General features: G+C 45.8%; 1 protein-coding gene across 3 annotated transcripts in view; it reads right to left on the bottom strand.

Moving 5' to 3' along the window:
* Window positions 1-375: 375 nt before the first annotated feature.
* Window positions 376-12,276, bottom strand: part of PIGL (phosphatidylinositol glycan anchor biosynthesis class L) — a 77,354-nt gene continuing 65,453 nt past the window's right edge. The window contains exons 5-7 of one of the 3 annotated variants that reach the window (XM_008686010.2): window positions 10,214-10,245; window positions 8,697-8,735; window positions 376-2,068 (exon numbers count right to left, since the gene is read on the bottom strand). In XM_008686010.2, coding sequence (XP_008684232.1) covers window positions 1,950-2,068; window positions 8,697-8,735; window positions 10,214-10,245 — 190 coding nt within the window. In that variant the 3' untranslated portion in view covers window positions 376-1,949. Of the gene's footprint in view, window positions 2,069-8,601; window positions 8,736-10,213; window positions 10,246-12,276 lie in introns of all 3 variants that reach the window. The other 2 variants (XM_008686009.2, XM_040630087.1) reach the window with 2 other exon arrangements.

Raw genomic sequence — 12,276 nt, forward strand, 5'->3', positions numbered from 1 at the left:
ACTTGTGTATGTATGTTTATTTAACTAAAATGAGATTGTACCATTCCTAACCTGCTTTCTAAAATTTAATGTATCAGGGCACCTGGGTGGCTCAGTCGTTAAGCGTCCGCCTTCTGCTCAGGTCATGATCCCAGGGTCCTGGGATAGAGTCCCACATCAGGTTCCCTGCTCAGTGGGGAGTCTGCTTCTCCCTCTCCCTCTGCCTGCTGCTCCCTCTGCTTGTGCTCACTCTCTCTCTGTCAAATAAATAAAAATAAAATCTTAAAAAATATTTTTAATATATCGTAAACACTCTTCCTTGTTACTAAATATGATTGCATCACTGGATTTTTCTCATTGTGCTATTATAAATAATACTGGGATGATGTCTGTATATATAATTATAATTTTAATTTTTAAAGTATGTCCTTAGGTCACAGGGCTTGGGTATTTTATAAGGTCTTAATACATATGGAGACTTGCAGTCCGGAGAGGCTGGTCCAGTGCCTGTCTTCTCAGGAGCAGGACGGGAGGCAACTTGTCCCCCCGCTCCCCCACCAACCAGCATCAGGGGCTGATTTCTTCTCAGTTTCTATGGAGGCTATTAGGAGCTACTGACTGACAGTTTTTAAGTAGACAGATAACCAGATTTGCATTTCGACTCTAGCTTCAGGGCCTGATAGCTTGGTTGGTCCCATCTGGCCTCTAGGAGGCATTCAAGAGAGCAGGTCCCTAACCTGTTGCTATGGAGACAGCAACGCAGGCCTTCCTCCGACTGATGCACAGAGAGGACACTCCCTGGACAATGCACACCAAGGTCCTTTCTGTGTCAGGACTTCAACTTCTGCGAGTCCCTCTGCGTTAGGCCTGCTTATTCCGTAGATCTCGGAACACCAGCGGCTCATCTTTCCCGAGCCCTGACTGCGCGCCAGACCCTTTACCCGCCGCCTACCCGGCGTCATCTCCTCTGAGCTCGGTACCAGGACTGCACTCCATTCCGCACGCGAGAGAACTGAGTCAGAGAGAGGTTACACACCTTGTCCGTAGCTACATGGTTGGTAAATTTGGCCTCACACCAGAATGTGCCTATGCCCTTGACCCCTGAGCGTCCCTGCCTCAGGCCACTTCCTGGACCTTTGGTGAGACCTCGGGAGTAGCTTCCAGGCCAGACCCCTCAGATGGCTTGTGTCTGTAGCACAATTTTAAGACACCAGTTTTTTCAGTGTTAAAAACAACAACGACAATAACAGCAACAACAACACACAACTGTTCCAGATTTCCCTTCCTATTTCCTGCTTCCCTCAAAAGACGGGGAGCTGAGATATTTGATCGTAAGCTTCTCCGGCCCGGGCCCCCATCATAACAGTCTCAGTAGGAGATGCCGGGCCTGGCGTTCGGACTCTGGGAGCCCCAGTCAATTGAACGACAGTGATGTTAAGTAGAGAAGCTTCCCCTGGATTCAAATCTGATACACAGGCCACAACGTCAATCAAAGGAGTCATGGTTGAACTCATTCAATATATAGACTGTGCGTGTGCACGCGTGTGTATGTGTGTGTGTGTGTTTGGCGAGCCTGCTTTGGAAACAACCTAAATACCGCCTGGGGCACCGGCGCAGCGATTCCAGAGCACGTTTCGGAGCATTTACAATCAGCAGGTCTGTGCTAGGCGCCTGACCTACATCGTGCCATTATGTAACGTGTTCCTTAGGAGAACGTGAGAAGCTAGCAGGCTGGCTGTTATCATCCTTGGGTTCGTTTGGTTTGGGCTGCTGTGGGGTTTTTTCCCCAGAGCAGGAAGCCGACGTTGGGACAACCCATTGGCCTGCATGGCCCCCCTTTCGTTAGAGCCTCACAGCACGGGCCCGCAGAGGCCTCCCCACACGGGGATCTCCTTTGGTCCAGGGTGGTCGGCCAGCTCAGGGCCCGGCCCCAGGCTTTCCGGTCTCTGCTTCTCCTTGCGTTCCTCGGGTCAGAAGACTCTCCAAGGCTTCAGAGGAAGTGCAGGGAGTTGATTCTCATGTACCTGGAGAAGAGCACGTAGAGGCGGCGAAACCAGAGCAGCTGGCTGCGATGGCAGGACATGGCTCTCTAGGAGAAGCAGAGAGGCCCCGTCATGGAACGCACGCACTGTCTCAGGCCTTCTTTCCTCACCTGGAGTTCCTCCTCCCACGAGCACACCTCACGCTGTAGCCTACTCCGGCTTCCCCCTGGGACGCGTGAACCTCTCTGGATGGGCCTCCGATCGCTGCCTCCCCTGTCCCGTCTCTTACTGACAACCCAGTGATACAATCACATGAGGCTAACGGCGGCCATAGCACGTGGTCGGTCTCCGTGCACGACCTTGATTTAGACAGCACAGCTGGTATCCGGAGCCAGAGCCACGTGAAGGACTCGGAAGCCCACATTCTTAATTACCGTGCTCCGCTACGTGGCACAGATCACACGTTCGGGAAGGGTTTATGGGAAGCAAGCTAGAATACTGTGCTCAAGGTCCTCTGAGTTAGGTAAGCTGGGAGGAAGAGGAAGAGGAGGAGCAGAAAAAAGAAGACATGGACACATTCACACCAACGAGCACACATGGGTATGGGGTTCTCTTCGCCACAATGTTTACTGTCTTGTTATTCAGACCCAGCATAGTTCAGCTTTTTTTTTTTTTTAAAGATTTTATTTATTTATGTGACAGAGACAGCCAGCTAGAGAGGGAACACGAGCAGAGGGAGTGGGAGAGGAAGAAGCAGGCTCCCAGCAGAAGAGCCTGATGTGGGGCTCGATCCCAGAACGCTGGGATCACGCCCTGAGCCAAAGGCAGACGCTTAACTGCTGTGCCACCCAGGTGCCCCCGTAGTTCAGCTTTTAAACCACAGATCATAGCGACTGATGTAACTAGATATAACATATATAAATGGTTCCTGCCTGTTTTGCTCTAAGTACCAAAAGTAAACTGCCTCTCGGAGCTATTATCATTGAAGACCTTTATGTAAAGAACTCATTTTATTTTATTTTTTTAAGAGTTTATTTATTTGTCAGAGAGAGCGCACAAGCAGGGAGAGTGGCAGGCAGAGGGAGAAGCAGCCCCCTCCCTGGGCAGGGAGCCTGACGCGGGGCTCGATCCCAGGACCCTGAGATCACAACCTGAGTGGAAGGCAGAGGCTTAACCGACTGAGCCACCCAGGCACCCCAAGAACTCATTTTATATTCATTGTCAGAATGCATGTGGCTATAGAGATGTAAATACACCTGTTAGGATAACCACAAGCCGTCAGTGATAAAGGTTAATATCACCATACGATGTATTCAGGCAAAATATTATATAGCATTGTTTCAACAGGACATACAACTAAATTTTTCAACTAAAAGCATTTTCAGAAACGAAATGGATGTGAAAACTTACAGAAGAGTGTTCACATTTTGAAGACCATAGTAAAAACAAAATGTTTATTTTATTTTATTTTTTAAAGATTTTCTTTATTTGTTAGAGAGAGAGAGAGAGCACAAGCAGGAGGAGGGGCAGGCAGAAGGAGAAGCAGGTCCCTGCCAAGCAAGGAGCCTGACATGGGACTTGATCCCAGGACCCCGGGAACACGACCCAAGCGGAGGCAGTCGCCCAACTGACCGAGCCACCCGGGCACATCCCCAAAATGTTTAGTTTAGAAAAACACTGAGAGAAGGGATGAACTTTGTAGTCCAGACACACTCGACTTGTCTATTTGTAACCGCTGCCAAGTCACATGGGTTTCCTACGTCATCTTGCCCCAAGTGGTCTAATTTTTAGGTCCCCTAACTTTCCAATGACTTTTCAGCACCCATTCAATAAAACAGGCACTTATTGTCAATTTGGTTTTTTTACAAACTGTTTTTCTATTAGTTTTCCAATGGAATACAAAATATCAAAATTGTTTCTATCCACCCCCCAACTTGAAGCATTTCCACTACATTTCCTTCAAAGATATGATTTTGCTGGTTATCCAGTACTGTATCATTCATCTGCTCAATATTAGTTCCTTTTTGACTATCATAATTCAGGACTATCATAAAATATGAACATTCTTGCTCATAAGTCTCTGTTTTGTTTTTTTAAGATTTTATTTATTTACTCATTTGACAGAGATAGAGACAGCCAGCGAGAGAGGGAACACAAGCAGGGGGAGTGGGAGAGGAAGAAGCAGGCTCATAGCAGAGGAGCCTGACGTGGGGCTCGATCCCATAACGCCGGGATCACGCCCTGAGCCAAAGGCAGACGCTTAACTGCTGTGCCACCCAGGCGCCCCACTTGCTCATAAGTCTCTGAATACAGCTTTGCTCATTTCTTTAGGATAAGGTCCTCCAAATTAAAATGATTGAGTCAGAGTTAGTACAAACTTATTGAATTATACAAGTAATACATGATTATTTTAGAAATATTTTTATTATTTAATTATTTATTTTTAAAGTAAACTCTGTGTTCAATGTGGAGCTCAAACTTATGACCCCGAGATCAAGAGTTGAATGCTTTACGACTGAGCCAGCGAGGTGCCCCTGTAACCTGTTTGTTTTTACTTAATGTATCAAGAATATCAAAAGGTGGGGCGTCTGGCTGGCTGTCGGATAAGCTTCTGCCTTCGGCTCAGGTCATGATCTCAGGGTCGTGAGATCGAGCCCCATGTCGGGCTCTGCATTCAGTGCGGAGTCCGCTTGAGATTCTCTCTCCCTCTCCCTCTGTCCTTCCTGCGAGCTCTCGCTCTCTCTAAAATAAATTAATTAATTAAAAAAAAAGCAAAAAACTCCAAAAAACCCCCACCCCACTTCGTCAAGGACTGAAATAATTGCATTCTGGACATTCAAAGGCTAAGTAGAAGAAAAACCACCTTAATGAAGAAAAAACTATGAAATTAAAAAAAAAAAGGAAGTGAAACAATAGGTGGACATAAAAGAAAAAATGAAAAATTTTGGAAATGAAAACAAAACAGAGAACAGATGTGAAAGAATAATTAGGAGCCACAAAGCACAGATTAAGAGTCCTCAGTGTACATTCAGTAGGAACCCAGGAAGAGAACGGAGGGAACGTCACACAAGGGCTGTTGGAAGAGATAATAGGTGAGGATTTTGAAGAAGTGCCGACAGACAAGGGTCCCCACTTCGAGATGCGAAGCAGAATAAAGATGAACAAAGCTACCCTACACGTACTGTAATAAGACTGCAGAACTCAGAAACAGAAAATGATCTTTTTAAAAAAAATATTTATTTATTTGAGAGGGGGCACAAGCTGGAGGAGCGGCAGAAGGAGAGGGAGCCCGATGCGGGACTCGATCCCAGGAACCCGGGATCATGACCTGAGCCACCCAGACGCCCCAAACACAAAGATAATCTTAAAAGTTAACATAGGGGCACCTGGGTGGCTCAACGGTTAAGCGTCTGCCTTCAGCTCAGGGCGTGATCCCGGCGTCATGGGATCGAGCCCCACATCAGGCTCCTCCGCTATGAGCCTGCTTCTTCCTCTCCCACTCCCCCTGCTTGTGTTCCCTCTCTCACTGGCTGTCTCTATCTCTGTCAAATAAACAAATAGAATCTTTAAAAAAATAAAAAAATATAAGAAAAATAAATAAAAAATAATAAAAGTTAACATAAAAGAGATTAACTGCACATGAGTAATAACATCACACTGACAGTGGGCTCCCGTTGCCAAAGGATGAGGACGGGAGTTACATCTTCAAACATGCAGAAGGAAAATAGCTCAAATTAAACCTTTATTTCCAGCTAGACTCATTCAGAAGAGGACATGCAAACACTCAAAGGCTAAGCGAAGTTGCCTTCCTTAGACATTCACTGAAAAATTGCTAAAGAATCTGCATCAACAAAAAGTGAAGGCAGAGGTAATATGCAGGATGTAAGAAATAGGGAGGGCCAGGAATCCACTGTATATCAGTAATGATATTGTAAAGTACAGTACCAGGGCGCCTGGGTCGTGCAGTCAGTTAAGCATCCGACTGTCGGTTCTGGCTCCGGTCATGATCTCAGGGTCCTGGGATCAAGGCCGATGCTGGCTCCCTGCTCAGCGGGGAGTCTGTTTCTCCCTCTCCTTCTGTCCCTCCCCACACTCATACTCTCGTGCTCTCTCTCTCAAATAGATAAATAAAATATTTTTAAAACATTAAGAAATGAAAATGACAAGAGTTTAAAGATAAAGGTATTAAAAAGTCCCATGTTGGGTGTGGAGCCAACTTAAAGAAAAAAAATAACAAAGGTATTTAAAGAAGATGAGCCAAGCGGATGCAAGTCCAAGAAAGCTATCAGAGCAATGTTAAGATCCGAACAGAATTTAAGGCAAGACCATTCATAATGAGAGACATAGCATAATAAAAGGAAGAGTCTACTAAGAAGATATAACAACCTTGATCTTTTTGTGCACCAGACACAAATAAAGCCAACACAAAGACAAACGGACAAATGCAAACTCAGGGTAGGAGACCTCATACTTGCATCATAAAGTAACAGATCAAAAGGTTTAAAAAGTAGTTAGAATGTACAAGTTGTGGGGCGCCTGGGTGGTGCAGTCGTTAAGCGTCTGCCTTAGGCTCAGGGCCTGATCCCAGGGTCCTGGGATCGAGCCCCGCATTGGGCTCCCTGCTCTGCTGGGAGCCTGCTTCTTCCTCTCCCACTCCCCCTGCTTGTGTTCCCTCTCTTGCTGGCTGTCTCTCTCTATGTCAAATAAATAAATAAAATCTTAAAAAAAAAAAAAAAAGAATGTACAAGTTGTGACCGAAATATGTACTAACCTTGATCTACTGGTTATATCTAGAATCTGAGATGCAGTCAGTAGAGCACACACATTCTTTTTAGATAAACGTGTTAACATTTACAAAAACTGATCATAAAGTAGGTCATTCACTAAGGAATTCTCAGTAAGTTTCTAAAAACCAGTATTACAGGAGTGCCTGGGTCGCTTGGTTGGTTAAGCGACTGCCTTCAGCTCAGGTCATGATCCCGGGGTCCCGGGATCAAGCCTGGCATCGGGCTCCGTGCTCGGCGGGAAGCCTGCTTCTCCCTCTCCCACTCCCCCTGCTTGTGTTCCCTCTCTCGCTGTGTCTCTCTGTCAAATAAATAAAATCTTAAAAAAAAAAAAAAATAAACAGTAACATCATCAACAAAAAGCACAAAAATGAGAACAATGTGGCACCAAATATACAACGGAAAGGATACTTGTTCGCCATATGAGAGCTGCAACAAGAAGGCAGAGGGCACCTTGTTCAACTCAGTTGGGAACCTGCATGTGTGCGTCGGTGGCAACTTAAAGCTTTTCACTGCCCTGCAAATACTCATGTCCACAAGTGACCACAAAAGGACTGTATCAATTTCGGGGTAACAAGTAAATTTTAGCATGTGGGCACATTTACAAATATGGAACCTACGGATAATGAGGACTGACCCTATATAGACACACATACGCGTTTGTGAACTCTAAAACACACCCTTAAAAACCTCGTGTATTAAAGAGGAACTCACAACGGAAACTATAAGTTACTTATAACTGAGTGACAGTAGAAGTATGTATCACAACTTGTCGGGTGCAGCTAAAGGAATACTTCAAGGAAAATTAATAGTATTAGAGAGTATTTTTAAAAAATGATTGAAAACAGAAAAAAAAGCTAACCTTTTCACTCCAAGAAATTAAAAAAAAAAGTAACAACGTAAAACCTGAATAAAGTAGAAAGGCAAAAATAAAGAACAGACATGAATGAGCTATCAAATAAAACAGAGGAGAATTCACGTTTCTGGTCAGTGTTGCACTCTCAGTATCTAGCAAAGTGCCTCTTAGTAGGTATAAATGTTTATTGCAGACAGTCCAGAAAATAAAGTTAAGCAAAATAAATAATAATAATGATAATAATGATAATAATTATTATTACCCTCAGTTCTCTTAGTTTTACTCATTGCTATTCTGCCCTCCCCAGTAGACTTAAGGCAGCTGGGGTCACACCAGGAGGCAGACTGGAACAATTCTCCTTAACTGCTTGGTCCCTAACTCCATGGTTTTCAGAATCACCCGCCCGACCGATAGCTAAGAGTTTTCGCTATGAGGGCCTCACTGGACCTGACATTTCCTCAATAGGCAAATAAGCCTCTGGTGGTCTATCCTATTGGCTCTTTACAGAGGTTCCTGGCAGGTCTGAGTTCCTCTGTGAACCTCCATGCCGCGGAATGCAGGCACCCATTACAATGCTAATGCATCATGACATAGAAGAAAACGGTCATAATCTTGTTAGAACAGGTTTTAAACAGTAGGCACCATGTGATCCCATTAAAAAATACATATATATTAACAATGATTATCTCTGAGTGGTGGCATTCAGGGTAATTTGTATTGATTATCTTTATTTTCTTCTTGATGCTTTTATATAAAGTATTTCTACATGTTCTACAACGAGCATGTATTTTTACTTTTAAAAAAGCCTGTGTTCTGTTTATGATCAGAAAAAAGGGTGAAAGTCCTTGATAATCTATGACTGTCAAGGTCAAGCTGGGATAGTCCCAACACTCAGATGCTGAACCACTATGCAAGGTCTTTGCTTAGGGGTCATGAGGAGGCGGGGGGGCTCTGGGACACAGATCTGGAGGGAGGCTGTCTGGGAATTCACAATCCTCACCTTGGCCTGTGCCACTTCTTTGCTGGTGAGCACGAAGAGGACATCCCGGGTATGAAGCAGAGCAAAGGGCAGGTCCAGAAGGGAGATGTACTTACGGAACACATTGACTGACCGAAGCGTGAGCACGGAGCACCCTGGGTGGGGGAAGCAGAGAGGCGAGAAGCGAAGAGTCTAGTTGCTTCCAGGCAGATTTTTCAGAGCACCCTCCCCCTCCCTTGGGGCTCAGGGCAGGGCAGGGCAGGACCGTGGCCATGGAGTTGCTCTTTGCTCATCATTCTCCCAGACAGGAAGAGTGAAAGGACCACAGAACACGTGGCCGGCTGCCCTCTACTCGCGACAAGCCCTAGCAAGATAAGGTTGGTTGCTAGAGGTTGGAAACTGGCTACCTCAAGGTCAGGGGAAAGGTGATGAATACCAGAATTTCGGGATTGGGAGGCAAGAGACCCAGTTTCTGCTCTGACACTCAAGACCTGACAGACTCGGGAAAGTCCCTTCAGCTGAGACTCAGTTCCCTCATCTCTAAAGTGGTGTTGACAGTGTGGGAGCGTGTCTTACAGGGTTGATATCAGCCCACTCAGAAAGAACACGCTCGGCTGTGTTTTCACATGCTTCAACTTCATATCACTCCTGAGGGATGTCTACTATTCCCACTGACAGACCAGAAATTGGTCCAGAGAGTTAAGCGTCAGTGTCACACAGTAAATGGCCAAGGAGGGGTCAAACACCTTCTAACTCAAGCAGGTTAACCCATCAAGCACCCATTTACAGCCTGGCTAAGTAATTGGGGGCTGGGATGTGAGTTTAGATGGACAGACTGAAAGACCACTGGGGGTAAAAAGAGACCCACCTGGGGAGAAAGCTAGACAGATGAGCAGGCAAGGTCTGCTGAAGGGACAAGGGTGGGCACCTAATTTCATGTGTCCACTTGACTGGGTCACAGGGTACCCAGATATTTGGCTGATTATTTCTGGGTGTGCCTGGGAGGGTGTTTTTGGATGAGACTAGCATTTAAATCAGTGAACTCAGGAAAGCAGATTGCCCTCCCCAGTCTGGGGGGGGCATGGACCAATCCATTGAGGGCCTGAATAGAATAGGTGGAAGAAGGGTGAATTTGTTCTTTTCTGCTTGACTGTTGAGCTGAGATACTGGTCATCTCCTGCCCTTGGACTGGGATTTACACCACTGGCCCTCCTGCTTCTCAGGCCTTTGGACTCACACTGACGTACACCACCACCTTTCCTGGGTCCCCAGTTTGCAGACGGCAGATTGTGGGACTTCTCAGCCTCTGTACTTGTGTGAGCCAAGTCCTTATAATAAGTCTCTTTTATATATGTATCTCCTATTGGTTCTGTTTTTCTAACACATTTCGCCTCCCTTCACACCCAGACGCTGCCTGGCTGGCATGGCACTTTCCAACGGATACAATCTGGTTTTAAAGCCTGAGGACCCACACGGATAGACACAGTCAGCTGGGTCAGGAAGAGTGTGGCCCAGCCTCCCCAGCCCCACCTCGGCTTGACCTAGGGCAGTTCTCCATATATTTACAAATTTCACCCAATAAGTTTCTTAGAGGGATAGTGACTAGCAGACTTTTGCAAAAGAGACAACTTACCTTTAGGTAACTTCCCTTCTGAATGCAGGGTCCTGGTGGAGGAAAGGACAGGAGTGACAGGGAGCAAGAATTCCTTTGCAGTTAACAGGAAGAGCCTTCAGAGTATAGGGGTCAAGGGCAGGGCTCTCCAACATGGGCCATGATGGCATGTAGATTACTTTGAGTTAAAAGCAATCAAAACCCAGCAAATTCAGGAGAACCACTTTGTACCCCCCCCAACCACCTTTTTTTTTTTTTTTTAAAGATTTTATTTATTTATTCGACAGAGATAGAGACAGCCAGAGAGAGAGGGAACACAAGCAGGGGGAGTGGGAGAGGAAGAAGCAGGCTCATAGCAGAGGAGCCTGATGTGGGGCTCGATCCCATAACGCCGGGATCATGACCTGAGCCGAAGGCAGACGCTTAACCGCTGTGCCACCCAGGCACCCCGCCCCCCAACCAACTAAACTTACATTGGAAAGGGGGCCTGTACCAGGAAGAGAACTAGTTGTAGAGATTCCTTTTCACCTAAGACACTTATGTGCATAACAGGGCCACCTTTGTTTTCCAAACATCTCCTATGACCTTCCTGCTAATGGTCTTCCTCTCCTTGTATCCCAGACTCCCATCCCGCTCCTGAGCTCAGGATGACATACACACCTCATGTTGCCTGACAGTCTCTGGAATTTCATGTTTGTGTAGATTACCCACAGGACAAAACTAAATTTTGTTTTCTCCTTTTAATCTCTCATGGAATTTAATTCTTAGTCTAGCTAGAGGAACCTTAGACAGAGGAATATTTCTTCCTCCCCAATAGCAGTAAGGCCTGCCAGACCCTATGATCCCTTTGTAGGTTTCTAGGCAGTTTCTTTTGCATCAGTCACCATTGGTGTGCCATTGGTCTGCAATCCCAGAAACCTGGCTACAGCTGAAGGGACAAGGGTGGGCACCTTCCCCAAGGTCAGCCTATCTGGGGGCTGAGCAATGGTTATGAAATGCTCTGGTCCAAGCTTTGCACCTAAGACATAAAGGTAACTACAATGGACTCTTCAAAGTTTTTCTCTTTTGAAATTGTAATGTGAGTGTGATAGGAGACTATTTTAAAATATTAATTGATATTTCTTCCCTAATAGTTCTTTCTCCTTTTCAACCTCCCCTGCTCCCACCTTCTCATAGTGACGGCCATTCTGTATTCCTTGCCTTAAAGGAATGTGAGGCCAATCCAAGAGCAATGAACTCCAACTCTCTTGCCTGCTTTTGTTTGAAAGCAGAGACGGAGAGAGATGGGATAAGTGGTCCCACCCCACCACCAACACACAGACAACATACTCCTATGAAACGGATTCCAGTTCTACTTCTGCCATTGTTCAGCCTGGCAGTGCTGGAAAAACCACTTCACTTTCTCAGTTAAATGAGGTGGTTGGACTTAATGGTAGGTGAGATCATTTCTAACTTTACATATTTCACTGCTCTAGTCTGAGAATGTTGGGCATGTTTACAAGAAGGTTATAAAGTAAGTCCTTCACTTCAAGTTGCCCCTTCCCTTCCCCAGGGCCTGGGCCAGGTCCACCACTCCTCCACTCAGGGCACCCAGGAGAAGTACTTCTCTAGAGGGTGGGAAACATGGTATATGTTTGTAAGTCCCTCAATATCTTTGAGGTGCATTTTTTTTTTTTTACCAGTAAAATACAGATGGCTATCAGTAACATAGGGTGACGAAGAAGAACAAAAATGTTCCTATTACATATGTATATCTTCCTTCTCCAAAGAAAGAGTTGATATAGTGTACAAAATGTACAATGGGTGGGGCGCTTGGGTGGCACAGCGGTTAAGCGTCTGCCTTCGGCTCAGGGCGTGATCCCAGCGTTCTGGGATCGAGCCCCACGTCAGGCTCCTCCACTAGGAGCCTGCTTCTTCCTCTCCCACTCCCCCTGCTTGTGTTCCCTCTCTCGCTGGCTGTCTCTATCTCTGTCAAATAAATAAATAAAATCTTAAAAAAAAAATGTACAATGGAAGATAACAAAAGAAATTAGAATACAAGGAGGAAAGGGATGCCTGGGTGGCTTAAGCATCTGCCTTTGGCT

This window comes from Ursus maritimus, unplaced genomic scaffold, assembly GCF_017311325.1.
Source record: "Ursus maritimus isolate PB19 unplaced genomic scaffold, ASM1731132v1 scaffold_14, whole genome shotgun sequence".
Taxonomy (NCBI): domain Eukaryota; kingdom Metazoa; phylum Chordata; class Mammalia; order Carnivora; family Ursidae; genus Ursus; species Ursus maritimus.